The 17,891-nt window shown below is 37.0% G+C and overlaps 1 protein-coding gene across 1 annotated transcript in view; it reads right to left on the bottom strand.

The window, feature by feature from the left end:
- Positions 1-17,891, bottom strand: part of DCC (DCC netrin 1 receptor) — a 687,608-nt gene that overhangs the window by 534,200 nt on the left and 135,517 nt on the right. Inside the window, exon 9 of the mRNA XM_053664328.1 lies at positions 10,000-10,284. Coding sequence (XP_053520303.1) covers positions 10,000-10,284 — 285 coding nt within the window. The remainder of the gene's footprint in view (positions 1-9,999; positions 10,285-17,891) is intronic.

Raw genomic sequence — 17,891 nt, 5'->3', positions numbered from 1 at the left:
TACATTTTTCAAGTAGAAATGGATAAATTCCGTATACTTCCTCTTCCTCTTCTTCCTCATCATCAAAATCATCAACAATGTCATTATATTGCAGTTAGGCAGGCAGTACAAAATTTAAATATTTCCAATCACTGTCTTTGAGCAATAGGTTATTAAAAGTTAAGGAACACCTTAGGTCATATAACCTGACACATTAACCTGTGCTTCACATATTCGGAAATAAAACACCAACTGTCTTCTAGGCCCATGTCCCCAAGAGGCATGAGGAAGGCACACTAGTGAGAGCAGAGAGGGTGTTTTCCCTTTAAAGGCATTTACCCTCCACCAAAAAGTTTCATTACATTGGCCAAATTAATTGAGTCTGTGAGGGCAGCTTGAATCTGTATTTGGCTCTCTGCTTCCCCAGGTTTTCCCAAAGACTTCGAGGCCACATAATTGTGTCTTCCCTCATAATAGAGGAACAAGTTGAATGAGTAAATTATTCAGGCTGGGATAACTTTAGAATGAAAATTAGATCTATAATATTCTAAAACATAAGATGTGCTGGGGACTATCCTGGTCACACCTGAATGCATACATACCCCATGATGACAATGACTTTCTTTTCATGGGGCTGTTTGTTCTAAACTATAGTCTAGGACCATCAACACTACACTACCAGGACTGAATCTAAAGAATGACTGAAGTGGAGGGAAACTTAATTTTGGATTGTTGGCATCTGTGTCAGGGGGAAAAAATCACGCTGATTTTCACAGTTAATAACCATCTTTAAAATGACCAGTACTTGATTTTCATTTTTGTGCTTTCTGAATGCAAAACCTTTTCCCCCACATTAGAAATGAAAAGGTACAGTAGGCTACCATGGGATCTTCCCTTCGATTTCTTCACAGGCATGAAAATTAAAAATTATTTTAATGTCACAGAGCTAGTTTCCTCTCTCTGCATTTCAAGGTAACCTACCATTCACCTGCCAGGTCCTTAGCAGCCCCCATTTAGTTTTGTTTTAGGAAATCCAATAGGGGCCATATTTTGTCAAACACAAACAGGTACTATATGGGCATATCTCATCTTAGGTGTTGCATTTTTTACAAATTGAAGGCAAGACCCTCCATGGCAAAATGATTGTGACTCATTTTATTGTAATGTTCTCTCTACTGAAGTGTTCTGGACCAAAACTCCCTCTATCTCTGAGGCATGCCTGTAATATTTGCTGTGAATGAAAGATTCCATGAAATGCCATCTAAGTCTGTTTAGAGTGTCTTTTATTAAAACTAGCATAATCCAGACTGATCACAGGAATGCAAATTTATTTAATAAAACATAAAACCTTCCATGTGGCCTAAAGCCAAGGAGCTTTGAACAGAGTAAGAAAATGGAGCCATGTCTCAGGAGGCATTATTCATCACTCTATGATTCTATTACTTTCCTTCCTCATTTACACCAATTCAGAACTAAAAATGGCATTCCCTGTCTGTAAATATTCCTACATCTGTTCATATTTCCTCTTTCCCTCTATATGCACACACACACACGTATTGCTATTTGTAGTCTGAAGGAAGAAAGGGGGGCATCTATTCTTATCTCTGGCATATGGCCATGTCCCTTCTGTTTCACAGGCAAATTTTGAGTCTATCAGTTTCATTTTGTAGCAGGTCTGAAACAAGGAAGTGATTTTTCATTTATAGAATTTTTTCTAAATTTTACAACTGACAGTAGAATCCCAGAAAACAAATGTTGCTATTATGACATGTCAAAACTAATTTACAGAACCCAGAAATCTTTATAATTTATATAAATGCATAACACAACATTTAAAACTTTCCAGAAAAGTAATAGTTTTTATTCTCTCATTTTTCATAAAGAACCAAAAAGTGTTTGGACTATTACCTATTTCCTATTCTGCATTTACAGGTCATAGGCTTGGCTTCTACCCACTTTCTGAGAAAACTTCCTTGTGTGTAAGTCAGGGCCAACTCCCCGACCCTTTAGTCATCCACTCAGGGCTGATGAGGGTCACATTCCTAGTAAATGCAGAGCCGACCATATGCTAACTTCAAAAGGCTCTTGGGGGAAGACAGGCTCTCTCCTTTTTATGAAACCTTTATCCCTACATGTAGAAGACAATTCTACATATACTGCTTTTGTTTGTGACCTTATGTGAAATAGCAACCTATCAGAGAATGGGGGTTAAGATAGTTAAGAACACAAATATCTAACATCAGTCAAGGTTTAGAATGAAATAGAAAATCTGCCTTTCATGACTTTGAATACTTCTTTCCAGCCCCTTCTTGCCTGATTGAGAAATCAGCTGATAGTCTTATGGGCACTCCTTTGCAGGTAACTCTTTCCTTTTCTCTTGCTGCTTTTAAGATTCTCTCCTTATCTTTAATCTTGAGGAATGTAATTATGATGTGTCTTGGTGTGTCCTTCCTTGGGTTCAACTTCTTTGGGGCTCTCTGAGCTTCTTGGACTTCCTGGAAATCTATTTCCTCTGGCACATTAGGGAAGTTCTCTTTCATCACATTTTTAAATAAGTTTTCAATTTCTTGCTCTTGCTCCTCTCCTTTTGGCACAGCTATGATTTGGATGTTGGAACGTTTAAAGTTGTCCCAGAGGTTCCTAAGCCTCTCCTCATTTTTTTGGATTGGTGTTTCTTCATTCTGTTCTGGTTGAATGTTTATCTCTTCCTTCTGCTTCAAACCATTTATTTGAGTCCTGGTTTCCTTCCCTTCAATGTTGGTTCCCTTTACATTTTCCTTTATTTCACTTTTTATAGCCTTCACTTTTTCCTCTGTTATATTCAATTATTTCTGTGAGCATCCTGTCATGAAAGGCAAGGGCCTACATCCAAGATGACTACAGCAAAGCTATCATGTAGAATGGAAGGGCAGATAAGTGCTTCCCAGAGAAGTCAAGTTAAAGGAGTTCACCTTCACCAAGCCTTCATTATATGAAATGTTAAAGAGACTTATCTAAGAAAAAGAAGAATATCAAAAATATGAACAGCAAAATGACAACAAACTCACAACTATCAACAACTGAACTGGAAAAAAAATGAACTAACCAAACAACTAGAACAGAAATAGATTCACAGAAATATAGATCCCATGGATGGTTACCAGTGGGGAGAGGGAGAATGTGAGAAAAGAAAAAGGGAATAAAAAGCATAAATTGTGGGTACAAAATAGACAATGGGAAGGTTAAAAATAATATGGGAAATGGAGAAGCCAAAGAACTTACATGTATGACTCACGGGCATGAAGTAAGGGGGGGAGAATGATGGTGGGAGGGGATACAGGGTAGAGAGAAATAAAGGGGAGAAAATAGGACAACTGTAATAGCATAATCAATACAATATATTAAACTTAAAAGAAAATCTGATGATTTGGTGAGAGGAGATCATTAGTAACATTAGAATTATATACATGCTCACTAGGGAACATGTATAAAGTACCAATGGACAAAGCCAAAGTGAGCAAGGACTGAAGGTGGGAGGTGTGGATGAGCGGGGTGAGGGAGAGTGGTGGGGACGAAAATGGACACAACAGTACCTGAACAACAATAAAAAAACTTGGCAAAAAGAAATATGTATGGATACATACAAATATGCATTTGTTATATACTTGTGTGCCTGTGTGTGTATATGCATATATATATGTATAATAAAATCCCTAAAAAACAACAAAAACAGAATTATAGACATGCAAGAAAAAGTAATAGTCCCCCAGTATTCCAAGTACTTTCAACTTGGAATCCTAGACATTGTTCATTGCCACCAAAATAGCACCAGAAAGTGAAGACATTTTTTATTACTCAAAACCAAACAGAAATTGTCTATGTATCCACAGTAAGCCAGCTTAGGCTCACTAACACATTACACTGCTTCATCACTGTCGTGGGAAACACTGCTTCTCTCACACTGCTTGAAAGACCTGACCTTCAATTGCTATATGTGATTCCTATACAGCGGGGCTGTCCATTCATTACCATGTTATGCTGGGCTCTGGTTACCACAGAGGAAAAGCTAAAGTTACCACTGTGGTGGCAAGGGCAAATCATGACATAGAACTTGGGCTGTTCAATTCCTGGTATGCATATGAGTTATCTTTTCTTTTGGTGTGCTTTTTATAATAACATAAAACAACTTACACTATTATGCTTTTAAAAATTAATCTAAGCCCTGGTTGGTGTGGCTCAGGGGATTTAGCATTGTCCAACTAAGTCAAAGTTCATCATTTTGGTTCCTCATCAGAACATATGCTTAGGTTATAGGGCTGGTGCATGCTTTGGACACATACAAGAGGCAACCAATTGATGTTTCGCTCCTTCTCTTTCTCCCTACCTTCCCCTGTCTCTAAAACAAGCAAATGAAATCTTAAATAAAATAAAATAAACCTAAAAGTAGGAACATCTCGTATTTAATGATAATTGGTTTTTGACCCTTGTTATATTTCAACATGGCCTACAATTTTCAGTAATTAGAGTGTTTGTCTAACAAACTTGAACTCTTAAATACTGGGATTATGAAGACAGTTTTGGGGATGGATGTGGAATAAAATAATAAATGAGATCTTCAGTAGCAAGGCTAATCTACTCCACTCTCTCCTCTTAACAGAAAAAGAAATTAACAATATAAGAGTATTAAATGAGATGGTAGTGGCTAATGAAGAGCAAGCACCAGAAGTCTTATTTACAGAACCTTCTAACTCCCATTTCTAAGCCATGCTTGTGTTATTGTATATAGCAAAAAAAAAAAAAATGCTGTTCATGGAAAGGTGAAGCTGGAAATCATTAACAGTGAGCTACTAGAGGAGAAATAGTTGCAGAAGATGCTGGTTTCTAATAGATGTAAAAAGGAAATGAAGAAATTAGCACTATTGATAAATAGAGTAAAAGGTGTAATTAAATACCAGTAGATAAATGAACACTAAGGCATCTAGAATCAAAGTCAGGTAATTTATTATCGGAGAAATAATCTTGACAGGAGAATCAGATTCTTAAAGACTAGAATCTCTAAAATGCCAAAAACAATTATAGTAGCCACTGAGGACCAAATTCCAGGCATTGTACTGGGCCTGTTAAATTAAGATCTCATAATCACCCTATGAAATGTACAGTATTACTTACTCCCTGCATTTTGCAAGATAAATGAAGACCTAGATTAAATCACTTACCCTAAATTTCACAAGTAGTAAGTTTTATAACTGAGATTTTTACTGAGTCTAGTGTGAGACTCCATGATTTTACAACTTATAATAATAGTTTAAACTAGCAATTTAAAATATTCATTAATTGACCAAGATCAGCATAATATGAAGCAAATTCATGGAAATGGATTGTAACAGTACACATGTTGACTCCTTCATGATATCTGGATAAAATCTGATATATAGAGAATGTGGGTTTCACACGGTTTAAATATAGTCTTATACTTTATTCTTCTCTCAGAACATATGATAGAGAAGCTCAAGAAACCATCTTATCCAACTTAAGTCTATGAAAGGCTAAATTTTTCCAGTTTATAGCATAATATAAAAATAATTGTCTTTAAAATTAGCCTAAAAAAGAAATGTGGACTGTGGAAAAACCATCAACGCAGTGGAAAAACATTCATTAAGTATAGTACAAAAAATAAAATAATATGTTAATCTTATTCATTCTTTACTTTGTGATTTTCTTTTTGCTGTGTGTATATTTATTTTAAGGAACCCATTTCTCAAAAACCTTGAAGAATTCCCATCCATCAATAAAATGAACAGAATCAAGTCTAATTGATTGGGATGGGTTTCAAAGCTCTTCATAAGTTAGACCCAACTTTCCATACCAGATTTATATCTGCTGCCATCTTTCTACAAATGTTCCTCTCCTGGTGATCTAGAAAAGTAATCGTCTCTATAAAGCCTTTCCAAAATTTCCACCTAGAATTTGTACATTCCTGGTCTGTGTTAATTTGGAACTAAATATGTTTTCCTGAATTTACCATTCCCTGCCTCATATTGTCATATATCTATAGGAATTAATTATCCGGCTTGATGCTAAATTTAAAAACAATGAATATTTCTTTTTTGTTATCCTATACAGATCATTGTTCTGCAGAAATTATAAAATCAAATGATAGCAAAATGGAGTATACATTAAAATATAAATTGTATTTCATTAAACCAAAAGTTTTAATGCATCCTTTGAGTTAGTGATAATTCTTAGGGATGACCAAAATACTGAAACTATATTTTTTTAACTAAAAATATAATGTTCTCTTTAAATAATATGATTTTGGGGAAGTTCTCTGCTAAAACTTCTTTAAATAAAAATAAATATTATAGAGAAAAATCATTTGAAATATACTTTAGTCTAAGTTATTGCATTAAAAGCCAATGACTCCAATTATAGAGATATTTTAGTTCAGGTCTATCCAGGGTCCAGATTCCTCTAATTATAGTTGAATGAATGAACAGTAGATTGAATTAGAAATTGATCAATTAAACTAAGCAATTAAGAAAACTGAAATAAAGTTCTAATGTATGGGTCAATTATTTTATTTAACCCAGTGTCCAAAGCAGATTTATAATTCAGCAATTCAGTGCCACTGAGTGCTTGGCACTCAGAAGGGATGTGAGTGCCACTTTATTCAGGAGAACTGAATAAAGTGGACTAGACCATCACAATGACCACTTCAGGTCACATATGTTCTGCAGCACATATGATAAGAGATTTTATAGCAACTCAATTCTTAGTGTTTTGCCATCAATATTTCAAAAAAACCTTTGCAACACTTTAACAAAGTGCTAAAAATGTACAATTCCTCATAAGCAATAATTCCATTTATGTCTTAAAACATTAATCAAAAAATTAAGTTAATTATCAATTTTTGTGCCACTGAATGATGTAATTATTCATTTAATCTGAAAAATATAGTTATGAGAAAATGTCTTTTAAAATTTTGTGATTTATTTTGAACAAGACACCACCCCCACTATCAGTCTCGGGGGAAAGTGCCACTCCTGGTTCTTACTGAGCCTGAACTCCGGTCCTCCCTCACAGACCCCATCAGTTATGCCTCAGAGACCTGCCCTTAGTATCTCTCTGTCCCTCTTCATTTCTGTCCCTTGTGATAGATATCACTGCAGTAGCAGCTTTCAGTCACGTCTTTGAAGGATTAATGCCATACATTCCACCTTATCTTTCTTCCATTCATCTTCCTTACTTGTAACCTATCCCTCTTCAACCCTTCCTGTGCCCTATGAACCAGTTAAACAGAATGTGTGCAGCAACTCTGAAAAGTGTTTCTTTTTCCTCAATGCTTTGCTTATAAACACTTTTTTCCTGGGGCATGTTTCTCTTTGCCTAGCTACTACTTGCTCTCCAAGATTGGCGCATTGGTGTTTTTCTTTCTCGTGTACTCTGATGGCAATCTGTGCTTTCTTCTCTCACATCACAGTCCATGTGCTGCTGGATCTATGTCCCCCACGAGACAGTAGCTCTGTTAGGGCACAGTCTTCCAACTTTGTCTTCCTAGCAACCAGCATGATGGCAGGTATATGAGTCACTTAAAATTTTGTTGAAGAAAGTATTTATTTATTTGGTGAATAAACTAAAACTGCTTGTTGAAAGACAGCATTTCAAAACAGCCATTTGATTTTTAAAAACTGATATTAATTGGTCTCAATTACTGGGTGATAGTAAGTACCTGTATATGAAAGGGGCAGCTTGAAATGTATCTCACATAACCTTGAGTAAGTAAAATAATATATCACTTCTCAGCCTTTTGGCTAAGATCACACAAAATTACAAATTTGAATACTTTCTACATGAATTATGAACTGTAGTAAGAACAAGTGTTGGACAAAGTTGCAAATCTTCTAAGTAGCATTTTATGGGTTAAACTAAAGCAATATAGGTAACTGCTTCACTCAACATGGCACTTAAATGACAATGGAAAAATATATATGATGTATTTGATAAAGAGTGGTAACCATTCAGGTTCTACTTTAATGCTTCTAAATCATGCTAATAAAATGATAGGTTTCTGTTTTAACTGACTTCATCATAATGGATTAAATAAGCGTTAGAAGACAGAATAGGCAGCATATGTATGTAATTAATCACTCCCTTCAATTAGTACTCCCTCAAATTGGAAAGTGGAAATCAATTCAGAAAAGGTAAACATGATTTTTAAAATGAGAGAGCTATAAGTGGCAACTAAGAGAAGCCAGCATTAACCAGTCAGTCATTATTCATTCATTCATTCTCACTCATTTTTGTACTTGCTGTGGACCTGCATATTTGGCCTCTAAACAAACTTGTAAACTTAAGAATAAATGGGACAAACATGTTCCCTTAAGCAGTCCCTTTATGTGATCCATAGAAAATGAGATGGGCTTAACCAAGTTTGACAATAATATGTGTGTGGTTACAAATGTGTGTGTGTGTATTTACTCAGCTTATAAGTCCTTTTTGAAGTTTGTATTATTCAAATAGAACTTGGAGAAAGGTTCTTATTGAAGGTAATTAATTCACACTTTTCCGTTTTCATTCAGGTAAGAAATACCCAGACACCTCCGAATTATGCCAGCATATTTTTGATTTAGCCAAATTAAGAATATAAAATTTGGCTTTAAATAAATCCCCATGGATTATCATGCAAATGTGAGTTTACACAGTGAACAAATAAAGGTAAATGGTGATTTGAGTATAATGCCTCTGTGTCTTTCAAAATTTTCCATTTCAGATTTAATATTTAATTCGTCCAACTTTATCCCTTAATACCACAAGGAAATAACCTCTCAGTCATATTAAGATAGTCAAACACATTCTTGCCAATTTTCTATGTGGTGTACCTAAGTTTCCCACGTGATAGATTTAACAGATGCATTATTCAGGATATGTAGATATAAATATTTAAAAAGTTTATGTTTAATAGATGCCTAAATAAATGCATGTATGTCTTGGGAATAAATGCTACTCTTGCACCTTTCACTGCTTAGTGCATGGATGGTGATGGTGTTGTTGATGGTTATTAATGAACACATTGAAGTCAGTAGCTCTTTCACTTAAGGAGAAAATAATTAGAAGATGTTTCAGACATGTCCTTATTAAAGTACCTGGAAACTTTCAATCAAAGGGCCAGTTGGCTTTTGGAATGACCTAGTCATGGGAATTACGAATACCAATACCAATGCTTTGATAGGGAGTCTGTCACAGTTTCTCAAGTATGTGGCTTTTTTGGTGATTTTCATGAGTCTAAGTGAGCTTCACAAGTGAGACTAAATGAGGAAGTAGATGTGACACGGATATTAGCTAGTAGCAATTATTGGAAGAGACAAGATCCCAGAGAATAGCCATTCTGATCTGTAATTATTTTGAAGAGCCCAGAGCCTTAGAGATTTGCCAGAGAAAGGAAAGCGAGATAAGAGATGGAGAGGAATGGTTTTCTTTATACTATCAATCACTCTTTAGTATAATGATATATATGTTCCTGTTCACCCAGAACTCTAACAAGCCGGGCTCTGTGTCAGTCTTAGTCATTATATAACCCTGGTAGTTACCACAATGATTCTCCAAAACAAGTGGGTAAATAGATGAGTAAATAAATATTTAATATTAACTTAAGGAATGTTTTTAACATCGCTAAGCATCACCTGCATCTTTAGAAAATGTGATCAGAGGAATGTAAAATAATACATAAAAATGCTTAGCAATGGGCTTTGTACAAAGAAATATTCAAATAGTAATGGAATCAGTGAATGAATGAATGAAGCCAATATAAGGAAAATATTGGTTTCTCTGGAAACTTCAGCTACAACACATGGACAAATAAAAGCTTTTGGCATATCGTCATCTAATGTTTCAGAGGAAAAGGAAAAGAAAAAAATGTAAAACAAAAGCCCCCAAAACAATAAAGAACCTAAAGCAAATACAAACTATTTGTCAAAGAAAAAATGGTTGTTTAAATGACTCTGGAGAATATAATTCTGGAAACAATAAAGAGCACTACAGTACCTGATAAAATTCTGACTTCAGCTTCGTTTCCTGTTCTTGAACTGGCTGGATTCCGGGCTAGGCACCGATAGAGTCCAACGTCCCCTGGTTGAAATTTGCTGATCTGCAGAGCACCAGATGGCAACACCACCATCCGGGAGTCACCTGGGATTGGAGTCAGGTCTTGCTGGTTTTTCTGCCAGTGTATGGTTGGCATTGGCTCCCCAATGACGTCACACTTGAGTAACACAGTGTCTCCCATGAAGGCCGTGACAGATTCTGTCTGGGATAGGAACCTCAGTGGTCCTATGGGAAAACAAAGAAGAAAGGATAAATATTTCAGAAGAAACACCACAGTTTTATTCTTAGAGTTAACTTAATGAAATAATTCTTATTTCTTGATTCGTGTGCTATCCCTTGCAGTTACATTGCAATATTTCTATTTTTATTTTAATCTTACTGGAATTCATTTAATTGTGCATTTCACAATAAAGTTTTATTCATTCATCAGTTTGGGGTTTAAGTCAAGTTTTGGCTATCATTTTATGTTATCGTGATTTTTATTTTATAGATTTATTTTAAGTAACTGAAAATTTCCTAGGTCCAGGTTTAAATTTCACTTAGTCAATATTCAGTGAGTAACAAATCCTACTGTATTCATTTTTAAGTACTCTTGCTTTTTATTTTACATCTATTAACTCTCACAAGTCTAATTTTCCCTGCAATCTGATGAAAATTTGGCTGTAGGAAAAAGGGCAAAGGCAAAATGGTCTAGGTGAAAACATTATAATTTAATACGAGAGATGATCAGAAATGCTGTAGAGAAGTTCCCTTTTCTGGGAGAGGGCGACATTTCTGGTCCCCTTTAGGAAGAAGAGTCTTGAAACACAAGATTACTGGAACTGGCATCCATTACAGACAGCCGATGGTCAAAATAAAGTTTATCTCCTTTGTGACTTCTCACCCAGACCAAAGACTGTGAAAGACATTTCAATGCCTCATTTCAATGCAGGACTCAATGAGAAGAGTCCTACATTTGCAGGAAGCTTATGTCTTTTCATCCTCCCAAAGAGCTGAGATGGAAGTACAATGGTCTATCCATGCCTATCCAAAAAGCTGATGAAGTTATGTGGTGCGAGGACACTACGAAGACCAGCAAACTGACAAAGTAGCCCAGGTTCATGGGTAGATGTATGTCATCTCCACTGCACAGGTGCAGCAGGACAAAACTAACAGTACAGGGTTTGTGTGGGATTTTACCCCAGCAAGGTGACTATCACTCAACCAAAACTGGACAAAGACCGCAAAGAGATCCTCCAGTGTAAAGCCAAGTCTCACCAAGTAGGAAAGGAAACAGGCAAATACAGGAAGAAACGATTGAGAAGATGCAGAAATCATGTAATCTTATGTACAACTTTCATAAAGAGTGAATTCCACTAATACCACATATGGAATTGGTGCCACGTGCTAAAGATAGAATACCTCTTCTTATAGCCATGCTCACATAAATAAACCTGCAGACCTAGAGATCCAATATTAAGGTTGTATTGAGGTTGCCCAGCAGTAACAGTGATTGAATCTAGACCACATAGAATCATTAATATTAATTTATCCCACACATGTAGGTACTAAAACTACTCATCTGGCTCCCCAGTTAAGGCTTTGTAATCATAGATGTACATACCGGGAATGCCAAGTACAAATCTAACTCTATTCTTCTCGTTTAGTTATTAGAATTGACCTGTAACTTCTGGATCTACCGCTGAATGATGAACAAAAGGAATCAGTTAACCTGGGTGCTGGCTCATTGAACAAAGTCCAATTGCCAGGCCATTTGGAGTGTATAGTCTTGAGTCTATTCAAAAGAAGGTAAATTAATCTAGTACTGATTGACTTAGGTATGATTTAAAGCATGTACTTCAACAGAGAATTTGTATATACTATATAAGGCAAAACTGCAATGAGATGTTCAAACAAGTTTCCTGCTTTTTTGTTTAATAGTTTTCTTCTTGGTCTTTTTCCCTAGCATATAATTTTTTAATGAAGAAAGTATAGTTGGAAATAATATACCCTCATATACAAATTATATATGTTATACAAAATATTTAAGAATAAAATATTTTTGATAAGTTCACGAAATATCTAAATACTTTTAAATATTCAGATATATAGTCCTATATAAGTTATACACACTGAATAAAATTCTAAATATCTATTTTACATCTAAATGTCAGTGACATTAAAAAATTCACTTGCAAAATTCTAGAACATAAAATAAAATATAAAATGAAAGTAATTCAAAATGCTACTTAACAATTGGTTCCTTTATACAAACTTCTTATAGCTGGAAGAATCATACGTGATGCATGAAATTATATGTTCATATAATTAGACTTAATGGAATCAGATACTATTCCACATGCTTATTCAATATGAGTTCTGTGCTGATTTCAGACCTTAATAAATAGGGGCCACAAATGCCTTCTATATAAAATTTAACAGTGTAATGTTTGAAAACTTTTAACTAGTCGGTTTTTTGACAGTGAGAAATTATAAATATGATTTGTAGCTTTTTCTTTTTGTCTCTACAAAGGAAACCCTGAACATCAAAAAGCAATTCTAAGTTTATGAGGCTCTACATGGCTTGAATTAATGCTCTCAATATCATGCTGAATTGTAGCACTCACGTCGCACAATGGGTACAAACCAGCAACAGTATTAAAAGAAGAAGTAGTTAAAGGCTATCAACTTAGTGCTGTATTTTCAAGGAGTATGAGTATCTAATAATGAACATTAAACTCACTGTAACTCATAAGAATGAAATACAGTATTGTCAGAAGGGTCTTGTAATGCTCTAATGCAATACAAACAATTTCTATGCTTTGTTCACAGATAATTTTAACTGGAGCCTCGTGAAAAATAGTTACCTGCTCAACAAGCACCTACTTGTTCATGAAAACAGCCTGGTTCCATCGCATCAGATTACATCTGATCAATTGTAATCATAGCACAAATGGTCTTTACATCTCTACTTTTTTCTTACCCAAATCCATTCCATAGTTAAAAGATTAGGGTTACTAAATCACCAAAGTTTTTGTTTCACTCAGGAAACTGAAGTTCCAAAAAATTTCTAGTATTGTCTTGTTACAGAACAGAGGTCCCAAGGAGGGGCAATATTTGGCCCACCCAGGGACACCAAAAACTGTTACAGAACAACAGGGCCCCCCCCCCCCAAGGACAGTATACTAATACTGTTTGGACCACCTACTGGGCGCATCTGTCCACCGCCAGAAGTAAGATGTCTCTCCATGCCAGAGATTTGTGAAATGGAAAGGAAAGGATTATTTAGAGCTATACAGACTTAAAGTAGTGACCCAATGTCCCCCACTAAAATATCAAAGCCCTTTAGGATAACCACAGATACCCACAGTCCTCCCTTCTCCCCTGCCCTAATTCGGGGTACCGCAACTCAGGAAAAGAAGCATACATCTGTGTTTCAGGCCCCTGCCACCATCAGCTATGTCACCATCCAGGTAGGATCTCCAATGAATCCAAAATCATGTGGCACCTTCTCATGGTTTACTGGCAAGATTTCTTTCACCCTTCTTCCAGGCAAAGTCTCTCCTGCTTCCCAGGCCACACAGCCAAAGGGAGCACCCCAAAGCTGTGTGGGCCTCTTCTACCAAAGCTTCAGGGGTCTGCACTCTGGTCAAAACCTCATGGTTCTTTTCTCCACCAGAGCTGCAGAGAGGGTAGGGTTGCCACTTGGGCGAAGCCAAGTGGTGATTCTCTCTACCCCCAGCCTCATGGTATTCCTCTTCACATGGCTGCAGAGGTCCCCCCTCTGGCTTAGCCACATGCTACTCTCTCCTAAAGCTACATGGTGATTCTCTCTCACATGGCTGTGGGAGTCCCCATTCTGGCAGAAAGTGCATGGTTCCCTCTTCAATGGCTGCCGCATCTGCATTTAAATCCCCGAGCCATTCTTCCTCTGCAGCCCCATTTCCAACTCTTCCCACAATAATTGGCTACACCTGCCAGGACTCCTCTATCCTTCCAGCTTTACTGGGCTGCCATAGTGAGTCTGGGCAGGCATGGCCCATGGCATGGAGCCAATCATCTCCAAGCTCTCACGCAGGTGCTGTAACAGGGGCTGGGAGTTGTCTCCCAGTTATATCTTGGGTGGAAGTCACTCCCTTCTCCCTGGCTCAAAGCATGGACACAACTATTTAACACATCTATGAAACCAGTTAAAGGTTATAGATATGTTAAATGACCATTCTAGAGGTTATCTGCACAACTGTTGCTACGCAAAACAGCTCTCAATGGCCCCTCTCCATTTGTCCCTTCCCCCAGCTGACACCTGTGGGGGGGTAGGTAAGGAGTGAGGCCATCTTATATGTCTTTCTAATATTTCCTGGACATCCTGAGTTCTGAACCCCATTCCAAATCCCTTTTTGGGGCCCCCCTCTTGGCTGCACCCTGTTACAGTCTTATGCCCTAATTTCGGCACCCAAGAATCTAGCACAATGCACCTTCTGGTCTCATCTTCCATAACTTCTGCAAAATAATTCTCCAATCTGTTGAGCAGTCCTGTGCCCTAAGGCTTCCTCTTGACTTAATTCTCATGATATTTTTGTCCCTTAATATTCTCCTATCAAAACTGTAGTCATTCTTAAGGTACTGAGTCAAAAAAATCCCATTCCCTTAGTCTTGCTTCCTGGAAATCATCTCTCAACCTTTTGAATTTTTATAATACTCATAACTCATTGATAGTATGATGTAGTTGATTGTATAGATAACAGCCTGAAAAGTGTTTATATTTCTGTGTAGGTGTTTTTTTGGTATTTTTTGCATACAGAGTATATCAAATATCTACTAAAAGAAAAAGTACCTAAATATTTAATGAGGTTCTATGTGACCCTAAATATTTAAACAAAGCATTGCAAATATCCAAATTTTGTTAACTATGTTTAATGCATCTCTCCACTTTCTAATATATCTGGCTGCCAGATTACTTGGGGTCCCTCTTCTGCTTTGTCACTTAACCAGCTAGGTGACTTTGCACGAGGTCTCAGTTTTACCTTTTACTCTATTCCAAGCCCCTTTATGAATGACCTCATTGAATCCTCCACAGCCGCTCTTAAAGTATTATTGTCTTCACTTTACAGATGAGAAGGGGATATGAGCAAACTGATGCTTTGTATTATATACATAATATAAACCCATGTTATTTACATGCAAGGAACATATAAATATGTAATTAAATAACATTTAAATATCTGCATGTAAATGTTACATGGCACGTTTGCATATTAAATGTAAGTATACATTTAATAATATATGCTAGTATATTATTAAACACTTCATGTTATATATGAATGATTAAAAACAAACTTTAGGACTGAATTATTATACTTCTTGAAATACCTTATTTCCTCAATCTCAGTGAGACTAGCTCAAGACTTTCTTTTACCTATCATTACTTCCCCACTCCTGCTCCAAGGATCAATAAGCACAGCTTTGGGTAAAAACTCTCTTGTTTCATAAGTACATTCTCTCTCGACTGTCATAATTATAAGCAAATATCAGCCTGAAGTACCATACTACTAAAAATAGCACACAAACCTATGTGGGGGGTTTTGTGGAGGCCTGTCACTGTCGGCCTTGGCAAAGGCTGTGTTCAAGAATGAATTGTAGTCAAGGTTTTTACCCTCACGCCTAGTCTGGCCCAGGACACTATGACCACTTTAAATCTAGAAATACCTGGATTTGCTGGAAATGCCCCAGGTCAGTCACCTTATAGGCTTACACATTTTCTGCACATTCATGTATTAACAATGACAGCACCTAGTGGGGGATCAGTTCAGGAACCATCAATATAAAAGAATATGTTTTATGTATTAAAATGTCAGACACGTACTGGAGCTCTGTGCTAGAAATGACAAACACAGACACTTATAATTCAATCTTTATAAGTGACTAATAGTCAGTAAAAGTGCCTTGGCTTCAGCCTCAGCAATTTTATTGATGTCAACTCTCCTAAGTACAGTCATAGAGTAAGCATTAGGTGTGGTGAGAAAAAGGTGTAGAGCCGTTATGAGAGCACCATGGAGACATGGCTCTCATCCTGCTTATTTTGATTTCTATATAAGACCCTTCAGGTATTCTTTAATAGTAATTTTAACACAAAGAGGATTCATTAGGTGCCTATATATGTTACTTTGTTAAATGCTGTTCGAAGCTTGTTAAACAGCTACAAGCACAATTCTTTTCTAGAACATTGACTAACTATCCTTGCAAGAAGTGAAGACTTTATTACCATCGGCTCTTCAGTGATGCAGTGCTTGTATTCCTGGGGCCCAACAGTGCCAACACAGTATCCAGATTCTCACTTCCTCAGAAAGGCTGTCTCTAAACCCAGGCAGACCCAATCATTCCTGTATGTCCCCTTTGTAGCACTTATTTCCATTGTAATCAGTTAACCAGGAAATTTATTTAAGAGCCATCTTCCCAGCTAATCTATAAATTCCATAAAAGCAGGGATGGATCCATTTTATCCTGTACTCTGAGGACTTAGTGTATTACATGACATACAATTGTCCATCAAATACTTGTTGAAAATTTATTTATTCATTCATTCATTCATTCATTCAGGAAAATATCCCTGGCTCTAAGTTTTGTGAGGCAGAGGCTAGGGAGGCATAAATGAGGGTGAAAATGGGATTTCTTCAGAGAAAGTATAAAACAGCTGAGACTACATAAGTGTCAACCCATCAAGCCTTCCATCTGAAAAGAGATTGTATGGGGGGGGGGAAGAAGGAGCTATGCTTTGTGCACCCACGACTATTTTATCTAAGCCCCATAAATTCAAACTCTGGACCAGTGATACACATTTTGAATGTGATTTCTTCAAACCGCTGTCCCCAGGAACCAGTTACCAGCTTCTCTGAGCCAGCCCCCACCCATCTGGCACAGGCTGTCCAAAGGCCGCAGCCATCAGTCCAGTCTGGCCAATACATATTTCTCAGGAGCTAGGACAACCAAACTGTTGGCTGTCACCCGGGCAGTAGAAATGTTAACAGCAAATGCAGCAAACATTTTTCATGTGGGCTTTTCCTTTGTGATGTTAAAAAAAATGAGGTAAAAATCACCATGGCAATGAATGAAAAGCTGCTCAGTCTGCAGGGACATCAAACGTATTAGAATTAAAATAGTGATAACAATAGTCTTCACGCACAGACGCACCACAGGGACCAGAGAAATCTTTCCATCATATCCGGACAGTCAGAAAGTTTGAATATCTTCAGTAGGCACGCTCGGATTCATTTCACTCTAAACCATTTTGCTTTTTAAGCATAGGTGCAAATAAAGCATTTCACAGTCCAGGTTTATGCCAAGGTTCCCTCCGCCTCTAGGAAGACCTCTCCCCCACCCACACACTCAGAATGGGCCCATTTCTCTTTTGAAACTCTAATCTGAAACTGGCACATTCTTCCCCTTTGCCCTCTAGCCTCTTTGGCGGACTATCAGGATCCTCATCTCCTCCAATGGAAGGTCTAATTATTAAGGAATTAAAGTTCATTTAATAAAAAGAGACGTATCAAGTGGGGGACAGACCCTGGGGTTGGAAACATGCCTCACTTTTAAATATTCAGCAGCGGGGTGATATTCTACAACTGCCGGAGAAGAGCTGTGGTTACTGCTTTGTTTGCTCCAAATTATAGCCTGAAAGCCCCCTTCAAAGCCAGACCTCGTTTACCCTCCTTTGAATTCTCACATTAGCTCAGGAAAAGAGAAGAGAGATAATGCAAAGGGAAGTTCTCTAGATTTGGTTCTTTTTAGCAGCCAGAAGACCAATAAAGAATTCCAGGAATTTGTTATGAGTATATTTCTGTAGGTATGTTCCTCTG

This window comes from Artibeus jamaicensis, unplaced genomic scaffold (assembly GCF_021234435.1).
Source record: "Artibeus jamaicensis isolate MK-2021 breed Jamaican fruit bat unplaced genomic scaffold, CSHL_Jam_final contig_354, whole genome shotgun sequence".
NCBI lineage: Eukaryota > Metazoa > Chordata > Mammalia > Chiroptera > Phyllostomidae > Artibeus > Artibeus jamaicensis.
This window is presented reverse-complemented; position numbering and strand designations above follow the sequence as displayed.